Genomic DNA, 12,995 nt, shown 5'->3' on the forward strand with positions numbered 1-12,995 from the left:
TAAGAGCTTAACAAACACCATTGTTATTACAGAGAAGCAGCGTGGCTTAGTGGAAACAGCACAGGCTGGGGAGCCAGAGGGTGTGGGTTCTAATCCTGTCTCTGCCACTTGTAATAATGATAATAATAATGGTAATAATGGCATTTATTAAGCACTTGCTATGTGCAAGGCACTGTTCTAAGCGCTGGGGTGATACACGGTGATCAGGTTGTCCCACAGGGGGCTCCCAGTCTTCATCCCCATTTTACAGATGAGGGAACTGAGGCCCAGAGAAGTTATGTGACTTGCCCAAAGTCACACAGCTGACAAGTGGCAGAGCTAGGATTCGAACCCATGACCTCTGACTCCAAAGTCCCTGCTCTTTCCTCTGAGCCACGCTGCTTCTCTACTTTGCTGCTTCTCTACTTGTCTGCTGTGAGATCTTGGGCAAACCGCTTAACTTCTCTGTGCCTCAGTGACCTCATCTGGAAAATGGGGATGAAGACTGTGAGTCCCACGTGGGACAACCTGATTACGTTGTATCTCCTCCAGTACTTAGAACAGTGCTTGGCACATAGTAAGCGCTTTAACAATTACTACCATTAATAATAATAATAATAATTATTATTATTATTATTATTTTGGTATTTGTTAAGCCCTTACTATGTGTCAAGTGCTGTTCTTAGTGCTGGGGAGGTTACAAGGTGATCAGGTTGTCCCACGGGGGGCTCACAGTCTTCATCTCGATTTTCCAGATGAGGTAACTGAGGCCCAGAGAAATTGTTGCCCAAAGTCACACAGTTGACAAGCAGTGGAGCCGGGATTTGAACCCATGACCTCTGACTCCCAAGCCCGGGCTCTTTTCACAGAGCCACGCTGCTTAATATTATTGACATCCTGTCACAGTCTCCCCTTATCCCTTGCCCAGCGTGGCTCAGTGGAAAGAGCCCGGGCTTTGGAGTCAGAGGTCATGGGTTCAAATTCCAACTCCGCCAATGGTCCAGTGCTCTGCACACTGTATATATGTATATATGTTTGTACAGATTTATTACTCTATTTATTTATTTATTTTACTTGTATATATTCTATTTATTTTATTTTGTTAATATGTTTTGTTTCGTTCTCTGTCCCCCTTTCTAGACTGTGAGCCCGCTGTTGGGTAGGGACCGTCTCTCTATGTTGCCAACCTGGACTTCCCAAGCGCTTAGTCCAGTGCTCTGCACACTGTATATATGTTTGTGCGGATTTATTGCTCTATTTATTTATTTATTTTACTTGTACATATTCTATTTATTTTATTTTGTTAATCTGTTTTGTTTTGTTCTCTGTCTCCCCCTTCTAGACTGTGAGCCCGCTGTTGGGCCGGGACCGCCTCTCTTTGTTGCCCACCTGGACTTCCCAAGCGCTGAGTCCAGTGCTCTGCACGCTGTATATATGTATATTTGTTTGTACGGATTTATTACTCTATTTTACTTGTACATATTCTACTTATTTTATTTTGCTAATATGTTTTGTTTCGTTGTCTGTCTCCCCCTTCTAGACTGTGAGCCCGCTGTTGGGTAGGGACCATCTCTCTATGTTGCCAACTTGGACTTCCCAAGCGCCGAGTCCAGTGCTCTGCACATAGTAAGTGCTCAATAAATACGATTGATTGAATGGATGGATGAAAGGAAGGGACTGCTTCCTTTGGCTTCCCAGTCCCAAGCGCTGAGCCCAGTGCTCTGCACACAGTGAGCGCTCAATCAGTACGACTGAATGAATGGATGAAAGGAGGGGCCTGCTTCCTTTGGCTTCCCAGGCCCAAGCGCTGAGTCCAGTGCTCTGCACACAGTGAACGCTCAATCAAGACGACTGAATGAATGGATGAAAGGAGGGGCCTGCTTCCTTTGGCTTCCCAGTCCCAAGCGCTGAGTCCAGTGCTCTGCACACAGTGAACGCTCAATCAAGACGACTGAATGAATGGATGAAAGGAGGGGCCTGCTTCCTTTGGCTTCCCAGTCCCAAGCGCTGAGTCCAGTGCTGTGCACACAGTGAGCGCTCAATCAATACGACTGAATGAATGGATGAAAGAAGGGGCCTGCTTCCTTTGGCTTCCCAGTCCCAAGCGCTGAGTCCAGTGCTGTGCACACAGTGAGCGCTCAATCAATACGACTGAATGAATGGATGAAAGAAGGGGCCTGCTTCCTTTGGCTTCCCAGTCCCAAGCGCTGAGTCCAGTGCTGTGCACACAGTGAGCGCTCAATCAATACGACTGAATGAATGGATGAAAGAAGGGGCCTGCTTCCTTTGGCTTCCCAGTTCCAAGCGCTGAGTCCAGTGCTGTGCACACAGTGAGCGCTCAATCAATACGACTGAATGAATGGATGAAAGGAGGGGCCTGCTTCCTTTGGCTTCCCAGTCCCAAGCGCTGAGTCCATCATCATCATCATCATCAATCGTATTTATTGAGCGCTTACTGTGTGCAGAGCACTGTACTAAGCGCTTGGTAAGTACAAATTGGCAACATATAGAGACAGTCCCTACCCAGCAGTGGGCTCACAGTCCAGTGCTCTGCACACAGTGAGCTCTCAATAAAGACGACTGAGTGAATGGATGAAAGGAGGGGCCTGCTTCTTTTGGCTTCCCAGTCCCAAGTGCTGAGTCCAGTGCTCTGCACACAGTGAGCGCTCAATCAATACGACTGATTGAATGAATGGATGAAAGGAGGGGCCTGCTTCCTTTGGCTTCCCAGTCCCAAGCGCTGAGTCCAGTGCTGTGCACAAAGTGAGCGCTCAATCAATACGATTGATTGAATGAATGGATGAAAGGAGGGGCCTGCTTCCTTTGGCTTCCCAGTCCCAAGCGCTGAGTCCAGTGCTCTGCACACAGTGAGCGCTCAATCAATACGACTGAATGAATGGATGAAAGGAGGGGCCTGCTTCCTTTGGCTTCCCAGTCCCAAGCGCTGAGTCCAGTGCTGTGCACACAGTGAGCGTTCAATCAATACGACTGAATGAATGGATGAAAGGAGGGGCCTGCTTCCTTTGGCTTCCCAGTCCCAAGCGCTGAGTCCATCATCATCATCATCATCAATCGTATTTATTGAGCGCTTACTGTGTGCAGAGCACTGTACTAAGCGCTTGGTAAGTACAAATTGGCAACATATAGAGACAGCCCCTACCCAACAGTGGGCTCACAGTCCAGTGCTCTGCACACAGTGAGCTCTCAATAAAGACGACTGAAAGAATGGATGAAAGGAGGGGCCTGCTTCCTTTGGCTTCCCAGTCCCAAGCGCTCAGTCCAGTGCTCTGCACACAGTGAGTGCTCAATCAATACGATTGAATGAATGGATGGATGAAAGGAGGGGCCTGCTTCCTTTGGCTTCCCAGTCCCAAGCGCTCAGTCCAGTGCTCTGCACACAGTGAGCGCTCAATCAATACGATTGATTGAATGAATGGAAGAAAGGAGGGGCCTGCTTCCTTTGGCTTCCCAGTCCCAAGCGCTGAGTCCAGTGCTGTGCACAAAGTGAGCGCTCAATCAATACGATTGATTGAATGAATGGATGAAAGGGGGGGCCTGCTTCCTTTGGCTTCCCAGTCCCAAGCGCTGAGTCCAGTGCTGTGCACACAGTGAGCGTTCAATCAATACGACTGAATGAATGGATGAAAGGAGGGGCCTGCTTCCTTTGGCTTCCCAGTCCCAAGCGCTGAGTCCATCATCATCATCATCATCAATCGTATTTATTGAGTGCTTACTGTGTGCAGAGCACTGTACTAAGCACTTGGTAAGTACAAATTGGCAACATATAGAGACAGCCCCTACCCAACAGTGGGCTCACAGTCCAGTGCTCTGCACACAGTGAGCTCTCAATAAAGACGACTGAGTGAATGGATGAAAGGAGGGGCCTGCTTCCTTTGGCTTCCCAGTCCCAAGCGCTCAGTCCAGTGCTCTGCACACAGTGAGTGCTCAATCAATACGATTGAATGAATGGATGGATGAAAGGAGGGGCCTGCTTCCTTTGGCTTCCCAGTCCCAAGCGCTGAGTCCAGTGCTCTGCACACAGTGAGCGCTCAATCAATACGACTGAATGAATGGATGAAAGGAGGGGCCTGCTTCCTTTGGCTTCCCAGTCCCAAGAGTTGAGTCCAGTGCTGTGTACACAGTGAGCCCTCGATCAATACGATTGATTGAATGAATGGATGAAAGGAGGGGCCTGCTTCCTTTGGCTTCCCAGTCCCAAGCGCTGAGTCCAGTGCTGTGCACACAGTGAGCGCTCAATCAATACGACTGAATGAATGGATGAAAGGAGGGGCCTGCTACCTTTGGCTTCCCAGTCCCAAGAGTTGAGTCCAGTGCTGTGCACACAGTGAGCGCTCAATCAATACGATTGATTGAATGGATGGATGGATGAAAGGAGGGGCCTGCTTCCTTTGGCTTCCCAGTCCCAAGCGCTGGGTCCAGTGCTCTGCACACAGTGAGCCCTCGATCAATACGATTGATTGAATGGATGGATGAAAGGAGGGGCCTGGTTCCTTTGGCTTCCCAGTCCTTCCTTCCTTCCCTCCTCCTCCTCCCGCTCCCCCTCCCCCCGGATTACCAGAAACCTGGTAATTGTGGCAGCCCCCTCCCCCTCCTGCTGCTCCATCAGAATGATAAAGGGCTCAGTGGAGGCGGCCCCGGCCCTGCGGCCCCGGGGCCCCGCTGCTGGGTGGCTGGGGCTTCCTGACCTTCCCGTCGGGCCCCCCGTGGCCCTGGCCGGGGCATGGCCCCCCCCAGCCCCTTGCCCAGCTCCCCCCAACCCGGGCCGGCCTTGGGACCCCCCTCAGCCCAACCCCTGGCCCCTCCGCCCTGCCGGCCGCCCCCTCGGAGGAAGAAGAAGAAGTATCTCCGGCACGCCAAGCCCCCCTACACCTATTTGGCCATGATCGCCCTGGTCATCCAGGCGGCACCCGGAAAGCGCCTCAAACTGGCCCAGGTAAGAAGTAGGCCCCTTGACCCCTGACCCCCCTGGACCCCTGGACACCGCCTCCCTCCTGGGGCCTCGACCCCCACTGCCGGCTGGATAGAGGACAGGCCTGAGAGTCAGAAGGCCCTGGGTTCGGATCCCGGCCCCGCCGCACGTCTGCTAGGTGACCTTGGCCAAGTCACTTCACTCGACTGTGAGCCCGCTGTTGGGTAGGGACCGTCTCTATAGGTCGCCAACTTGGACTTCCCAAGCGCTTAGTACAGTGCTCTGCACACAGTAAGCTCTCAATTTATACGATTGATTGATTGATTGATTGATAGAGGACAGGCCTGAGAGTCAGAAGGACCTGGGTTCGGATCCCGGCCCCGCCGCACGTCTGCTGGGTGACCTTGGCCAAGTCACTTCACTCGACTGTGAGCCCGCTGTTGGGTAGGGACTGTCTCTATATGTTGCCAACTTGTACTTCCCAAGCGCTTAGTCCAGTGCTCTGCACACAGTAAGCGCTCAATAAGTACTATTGATTGATTGATTGATTGATTGACTGTGAGCCCACTGTTGGGTAGGGACCGTCTCTATAGGTTGCCAACTTGGACTTCCCAAGCGCTTAGTACAGTGCTCTGCGCACAGTAAGCGCTCAATAAATACGATTGATTGATTGATAGAGGACAGGCCTGAGAGTCAGAAGGACCTGGGTTCGAATCCCGCCTCCGCCACACGTCTGCTGTGTGACCTGGGGCAAGGCACTTCACTTGACTGTGAGCCCACTGTTGAGTAGGGACCGTCTTTATATGTTGCCAACTTGGACTTCCCAAGCGCTTAGTACAGTGCTCTGCACACAGTAAGCGCCCAATAAATACGATTGATTGATTGATTCTCTGTGCTTCAGTTACCCCACCAGTAAAATGGGGATTAAAACTGTGAGCCTCATGTGGGACATGGACTGTGTCCAACTTGTTTAGCTTGTCCCTTCTAGACTGTGAGCCCCCTTCTAGACGGTGAGCCCACTGTTGGGTAGGGACCGTCTCTCTATGTTGCCAACTTGGACTTCCCAAGCGCTTAGTACAGTGCTCTGCACACAGTAAACGCTCAATAAATTTGATTGATTGATTCGGTCCACCCTCTTGACCCCAACCCCTCGGGTGGCCGGTCCTTGGGGCTCCAGGGCCCGGAAGAGGGGGTCCCCTCCCACCCAGCAGGACAGGAGTGGGGGGCTTTGGGGAGCGTCTTCTAGACTGCGAGCCCACTGTTGGGTAGGGACCGTCTCTATATGTTGCCAACTTGTAATAATAATAATAATGATGGTACTTGTTAAGCGCTTACTATGTGCAAAGTACTGTTCTGAGCGCTGGGGAGGTTACAAGGTGATCAGGTTGTCCCACGGGGGGCTCACAGTTTTAACCCCCATTTTACAGATGAGGTTACTTCCCAAGCGCTTAGTACAGTGCTCTGCACACAGGAAGCGCTCAGCGTGGCTCAGTGGAAAGAGCCCGGGCTTTGGAGTCAGAGGTCATGGGTTCGAATCCCGGCCCCACCACGTCTGCTGCTTGACCTTCACTTCTCTGAGCCTCAGTTACCTGATCTGTAAAATGGGGATTACGACTGTGAGCCCCACGTGGGACAACCTGATCACCTTGTATCCCCCCCAGGGCTTAGAATAGTGCTTTGCACATAGTAAGCGCTTAACAAATGCCATCATTATTATTATTATTATTAATAAATACGATTGAATGAATGAATGAATGGGGCACCAGGGCCTGGAAGAGGGGGTCCCCGCCCACCCAGCAGGACAGGAGTGGGGGGCTTCGGGGAGCGTCTTATAGACTGTGAGCCGTCTATAGGGTACGGACCGTCTCTATATGTTGCCAACTTGTACTTCCTAAGCGCTTAGTCCAGTGCTCTGCACACAGTGCAGATAAAGCGCTCAATAAATACGATTGAATGAATGAATGAGTAAATAAATACGATTGAATGAATGAATGAGCGTACAGGCCCGGGCCGGGGTGGGCCTGTTGAAGAAGGACTGGCTTCGGCCTGGGGGTCGAGGGGAAGGGGAGGCAAATAGGGGTGAGAAGAGGTTCAAAATAGGGAGTCGGGTGGAGAAGGAGAAAGGAAAGAAAGGAAGGAGTGTGGTTGTCCCCTCTCCCCCACAGGTAGAGGTCCCAGGCCGGCCTTTCCTTTCCAATGTTCCTCCCGCTCCTGATGGCAGAGAGGCAGGGGAAGATGTGAGAGACGCCCCCCCCACCCCCCACCCCGAGTCATGGCACTGTCTGTCCGAGGGTCAGCTTTCCAGGCCCGAGCCCTCCAGCCCCCAGGATGGATGCCATCATACTTCCCTAGCTGGCCTAGCTGTGTGCAGTGCTCCGCACACAGTAAGCGCTCAATAAATACGATTGAATGAATGAATGGGGGGGGACTGGCCTGGGGTTGACTCAGGGGGCATCTGTTGCAGATCATCAAGGAGATTGGCTCGCTGTTCCCCTTCTTCCAGGAAGACTACCATGGTTGGAAGGACTCCATCCGCCACAACCTTTCCTCCAACCCCTGCTTCCACAAGGTGGGCCCGGGCTGGGGCCGCCCCGGGGTCTGAGGTCCCGGGAGCGGGGGGTGGGAGGGCAACACGGGCAGGGCGGGGGGTTCCCAAAGGGCCGAGCCACCAGCCCCCTCCCCGCAGGTGCTGAAGAACCCCAAGAAGCCCCAAGCCAAGGGCAACTTCTGGGCAGTGGACGTGAGCCTGGTGCCGGCGGAGGCCCTGCGGCTGCAGAACACAGCGGTGGTGAGGCAGGGGGGTGGGCCGGCCGCCTTCCCCCAGGACCTGGCTCCTTACGTCCTTCACGGCCGCCCCTTCAAGGACCGGGGGAGCCCCCCGGGACTCCCAGCCGCTCCCCACTCCGCCCCCGATCCGGCCAAGACCAGAGGCTCCTTCGACGTCCACCCGCTGCTCCAGGACTTCCAGGAGACGGCGACCCCCCCGACGAGCCCCTCGCCCCAGCTCCCCTCCCCATCTGGCTCCCCCTCTTCCTCTTCCTCCTCCTCCTCCTCTTCTCCGGCCCAGCCTCCTCCCTCGCACCCGCCCCTGACCATGCCCCTCCACGCTCCCCGGCCCCTCCGCTTCTTGCCCGCCCCGCCGCCCCTGAGGCTGCCCCCGGTGAGGGTGGGAGGGTCAGAGCCCCCCGGGGAGCATCCGTGCTGGGGGGCGCTGCCCACGTCCTACAGCCGTGGCTGGGCCCCCAACGTGGTGGCCCCCGTGGTCCTTCCCTGCTACAGCTGCCCACCCGGTACTCACTGGGGCCTGGTGCCCGGGCCGCGCCCGCAGCCCTGGCTCTCCAGGGACCTGGGTGCCCTCTTGCAGGCCGTGCCCCCGAACAAGAGCGTCAGCGACATCCGGCTCACCCACCCCCGGGACCTGCTTCCCCCCAACTCCCTGGGGCCCATCCTCGCCTGGTACAGCCCATGATACGGGCAGGGGCGGGTCCAGGCCGCCCTTCCTCTGGGGGAATACCGTTGCCCACGTGCAGCCCGGGGGGGCAACACCGAGTGTGCGGCAGCGGGGCCACCAGGCCTCTCGTCCCGAGGTGGGCCGAGTTTTCACTTGGGGTCCCCTGCCCCACGCTACCTCCTCGCTCGCTGCCCGACTTGATTCTCTGGAGCCCCAGCAATCCCGGGTCATCATTTCTTCCCCGCCACCTTAGCCAACGGGGGTCAATGATGCTTCCGCGGATCGCTTTATCCCTCCTTCTGCCTTCCAGCTACTTGCCTCTCCCCCTCCCGAGCCCTGGGCTGTGAATATTTAATGTTTCTATTTATTGAGAAGCCCCCGTGCGGGGGGACACAGAGACGGGGCAGCGGGGAAAACCCCAGTTGCGGGTTCAAAGCCTTCCTTCCCACTTGTCCCGGTGGCCCCGGAGCCTGGAAGAGTTGGGGTGGGGGAGGAGGGCCCAGCAGGGGTCTGCCCATCCATCACCATCTGCTGAACGGGCCCCCTCCTCCTTATCTGGATCTCCAGGGATGACTGGGGGAGGGGCCGTTACAATCAATTTCATCCCCCCCACCTCCCACCGCGATGGACGGGGATGGAGCAGGGAGCCAGCACCTTTTTTTTTGAGGGGGTGGAGATCAGGCAGAGCCCCCTACCCTGGAGCGGGGGGCTGGAGGGAAAGGGGCAGCGTCAATAAAGGAATCTGTGACACTTTGGTCCCCAGAGTTGGTGCTTTGGAGGGGAGGTGTCGGACTGGGGGTGGTCTCTGGCTATGAGGTCAGTCTCCCAGTGGAGCCCTGCTCTCTCTACCCCCAAGACCAGACCCCCCCGCCCCCCACAATAGGGGGAAGGGCAGAGCCAGCAGCAAATGGTGACCACGATGGGGGTGGCCAGGACAGAGCCCGGGCAAGATAACCCAATCTCCTGGGGGAGGGGGGAGCCTAGGTTTGACCCGGCTCCCAGGCCGGTGAGGAGCGAGGAAGAGGGTCAGCCTGGGGGAAATCAACCAGTTGGGACCCCTGGTCTCATCCGCGGAGTGACCTACCTAGCCTGTCTCCCACCACTCCATTTTCTTGGCCCTTTCCAGGGGAGACAGGGCAGGGGACCCCGGGCTGGACGGACGGGCCTCAACTTCCACTTCACTGATTCCGTCCGGCCCTGGGGGAGATGGAGATGAACGGGGACTCTGGGAGAAGTCAGGAAGGGAGGGGGCACGGGGATGACGCCAGGGGAAGAGGACACCTGGGGCTGGGGGCTTGTAGGGGCAACCAAATGGAGGGGAAGGGGAGATTGGGAATCCTTCAAGGGGGCAAGGGCCACAGAGGGGTCTCTGGGGTGGGAGGGGTAGAGGGGGTCTGGGTGGGGGGAGTTTCGGGGGTAGAGGGGGTTCGGGTGGGGGGAGTCTCCGGGCTGGGGGGGCTCCGGTGCTTGACGGCCGGCCCCAGTTCCACCTGGCCGACGCGCTCGGCGAACTTGAGGGAGCACACGGTCTCTCCCAGGTCTTCGGGATCTGTGGAGATCTGAGGGGGGAGGAAGGGGCAGCCATGAACACCCAGCGCCCCCAGGCTGGGCCTGGCCCCCATATCCCTCCCCAACCCCCAAGAGCCCAACCAGACCCAGACAGGAAACAAAAGGCCACCCCAAGGCCCAAGGCCCCCAAAAGATATCTGTCAGAATAATAATAATGGCATTTATTAAGCGCTTACTATGTGCAAAGCACTGTTCTCAGCGCTGGGGTGGTTACAAAGTGATCAGGTTGTCCCTCGGGGGGCTCACAGTCTTAATCCCCATTTTCCAGATGAGGGAACTGAGGCCCAGAGGAGTGAAGTGACTTGCCCAAAGTCACCCAGCTGACAATCGGCGGAGCCGGGGTTGGAACCCATGACCTCCGACTCCAAAGCCCGGGCTCTTTCCACTGAGCCACGCTGCTCCTCACTCCGAGCTGTTGTTTGGTAGAGAAGCAGTGTGGCGCAGTGGATAGAGCAGGGGCCTGGCCACGGGCAGAGATCTGACAAACCCCAGTTCGAGTTGTTGTTAGAGAAGCAGTGTGCCTTAGTGGATAGAGCACGGGCCTCGGAATCAGAAGGACCTGGGTTCTAATCCCGGCTCTGCTGCATGGCTGCTGTGCGACCACTGTCAAGTCACTTCACTTCCCTGGGCCTCAGCGTGGCTCAGTGGAAAGAGCCCGGGCTTTGGAGTCAGAGGTCATGGGTTCCAATCCCGGCTCCGCCGATTGTCAGCTGGGTGACTTTGGGCAAGTCACTTCACTTCTCTGGGCCTCAGTTCCCTCATCTGGAAAATGGATAATGGCCAGGCCCCTGCTCTATGCACTGTGCCACACTGCTTCTTTACCAAATAACAGCTCGGAGTGAGAAGCAGCGTGGCTCAGTGGAAAGAGTCCGGGCTTTGGAGTCAGAGGTCATGGGTTCAAACCCCGGCTCCGCCGATTGTCAGCTGGGTGACTTTGGGCACGTCACTTCACTTCTCTGGGCCTCAGTTCCCTCATCTGTAAAATGGGGATTAAGACTGTGAGCCCCACATGGGACAATCTGATCACCTTGTATCCCCCCAGTGCTTAGAACAGTGCTTTGCACATAGTAAGCACTTAACAAATACCACCATAAAATAAATAAATAAAAGTCACTTCACTTCTCTGAGCCTCAGTTCCCTCATCTGTAAAATGGGGATGAAGACTGTGAGCCCCTGTGGGACAACCTGATCACCTTGTAACCTCCCCAGCGCTTAGCACGGCGCTTTGCACATAGTAAGCGCTTCACAAATGCCATCATCATCATCGTCTGTTAAAATGGGGATTGGGAATGTGAGCCCCATGTGGGACAGGGACCATGTCCAACCGGATTGACTTGCATCTACCCCAGTGCTTAGAACAGTGCTTGGCACATAGTAAGCGCTTAACAAGCTCCATAATTCATTCATTCAATCGTTACTGTGTGCCGAGCACTGGACTAAGCGCTTGGGAAGTCCAAGTTGGCAACAGCGGGCTCACAGTCTAGTCTACCATAATTATTATTATTACTCCCCCAGGCACTTAGCAGAGAAAGCGCTCAATAAATCCGATCAATTAGTTGAGCACCTCAGGCCCACCGGGCCCACCCACCTGCACCAGCATGAGGGTCCAGCAGCCGCGGCCCAGCGTGCCCCACGGGCTCACAGTCTAGTCCACCATAATTATTATTATTACTCCCCCAGGCACTTAGTAGAGAAAGCGCTCAATAAATCCGATCGATTAGTTGAGCATCTCAGGCCCACCGGGCCCACCCACCTGCACCAGCATGAGGGTCCGGCAGCCGCGGCCCAGCGTGCCCCGCGGGCTCACAGTCTAGTCTACCATAATTATTATTATTACTCCCCCAGGCACTTAGCAGAGAAAGCGCTCAATAAATCCGATCGATTAGTTGAGCACCTCAGGCCCACCGGGCCCACCCACCTGCACCAGCATGAGGGTCCGGCAGCCGCGGCCCAGCGTGCCCTGCAGCAGGCGGGTGAGCTGGGAGTCGCGGAAGGGCACGTGAGGCCGGTGGGCGCGCAGGGCGGCCATGACCTCCCCCAGTGCCAGGAGGGAGCGGTTGATGTTCCGAGCCTCCCGCAGCCGCGTGCCCTGCGCCCCGGATTTCCACACCCGTTCGGAGCCCGCCAGATCCACCAGGTGCAGCAGGCCTGAGCGGAGACGGAGGGTACCGCCGGTGAGCTCGTTGCGGGCACGGAACGTGTCCGCTGTTGTAGTACGCTCTCCCAAGCGCTCAGTAAGGGGCTCCGCGCACGGTAAACGTTCGGCAAACACCACCGACGGGGTAGACGGGAGATGCGGCGTCCTGGGAAGGGAGGGGATCGCGGGCAGGTACCTGAAGCGCCCGAGCCGTGGGGAGGCCGAGCGGCGGTGAACGTTAGGGTGAGCAGGGAGTGCGAGCGGGAGCTTTGCTCGTTCATGTGGGTGGCAGCTGTGGCCCGGTGGCTCCTCCCAAGAGCCAGCATCTGTGGCAGTCAAAAAGTCCCGCCACCTCAGCTGCCCGGGTAAAGGCAGCTCGGGAGAGCGGGCATGGGAGCAGAGGCGAGGGGTGAAATGGGAGAGAGAACAGCGGATGGGGTTGGGGAGCACTGTAGGCAAGCACTTAGGACAGTCTTCCGCACACAGTCGGCACCCAATTAATACGGCTAAATGAACTGGGTAGGGATGTTGCCAATTGTACTTCCCAAGCGCTTAGTACAGTGCTCTGCACACAGTCAGCGCTCAATAAATACGATTGATTGATTGATTGATTGATTGATTGATTGAACTGCAACTGAGAGGCAGAAGACCCCCGTGTGCAGGGCTGGGACATTCCTGGGATCGCCAGGGTATCCGCGTTACCTTGTGCAGCTCTTCGAGGTTGGGCACGTCGAGACTGGTCAGGCCCGGCACGTGGAGCTGCCCGCTGCCGTCCGGACGCTGCCGGACCACTAGCTTCTCCTGCGGCTCCCGGGCCAGCAGGTCTCTGAGGAGGGAGGGAAGCGGGTTGCGGGGGGCGATGGGTTGGCAGCGGGAGGAAGAGGAGGGAGGGAAGCGGGTTGTGGGGGTGATGGGTTGGGAGCAGGAGG

At 56.2% G+C, this 12,995-nt stretch overlaps 2 protein-coding genes across 3 annotated transcripts in view; one reads left to right on the plus strand and one right to left on the minus strand.

The window, feature by feature from the left end:
- The first annotated feature begins 4,720 nt into the window (after positions 1-4,720).
- On the plus strand, positions 4,721-8,378 carry FOXH1 (forkhead box H1). The gene is made up of 4 exons (XM_038760077.1): positions 4,721-4,933; positions 7,374-7,478; positions 7,596-7,883; positions 7,977-8,378. Exons 1-4 carry the CDS (start codon positions 4,721-4,723, stop codon positions 8,376-8,378), a joined length of 1,008 nt encoding a protein of 335 aa, XP_038616005.1.
- A 326-nt stretch (positions 8,379-8,704) lies between these two features.
- KIFC2 (kinesin family member C2) overlaps positions 8,705-12,995 on the minus strand; it is a 33,891-nt gene continuing 29,600 nt past the window's right edge. For both annotated transcript variants that reach the window (XM_038760210.1, XM_038760209.1), the window contains exons 15-18: positions 12,769-12,892; positions 12,263-12,392; positions 11,848-12,077; positions 8,705-9,919 (exon numbers count right to left, since the gene is read on the minus strand). In XM_038760210.1, the coding sequence (XP_038616138.1) occupies positions 9,701-9,919; positions 11,848-12,077; positions 12,263-12,392; positions 12,769-12,892 (703 nt within the window). In that variant the 3' untranslated portion in view covers positions 8,705-9,700. The remainder of the gene's footprint in view (positions 9,920-11,847; positions 12,078-12,262; positions 12,393-12,768; positions 12,893-12,995) is intronic.

Source organism: Tachyglossus aculeatus, chromosome 18, assembly GCF_015852505.1.
Source record: "Tachyglossus aculeatus isolate mTacAcu1 chromosome 18, mTacAcu1.pri, whole genome shotgun sequence".
In the NCBI taxonomy this organism is placed as follows: Eukaryota; Metazoa; Chordata; class Mammalia; order Monotremata; family Tachyglossidae; genus Tachyglossus; species Tachyglossus aculeatus.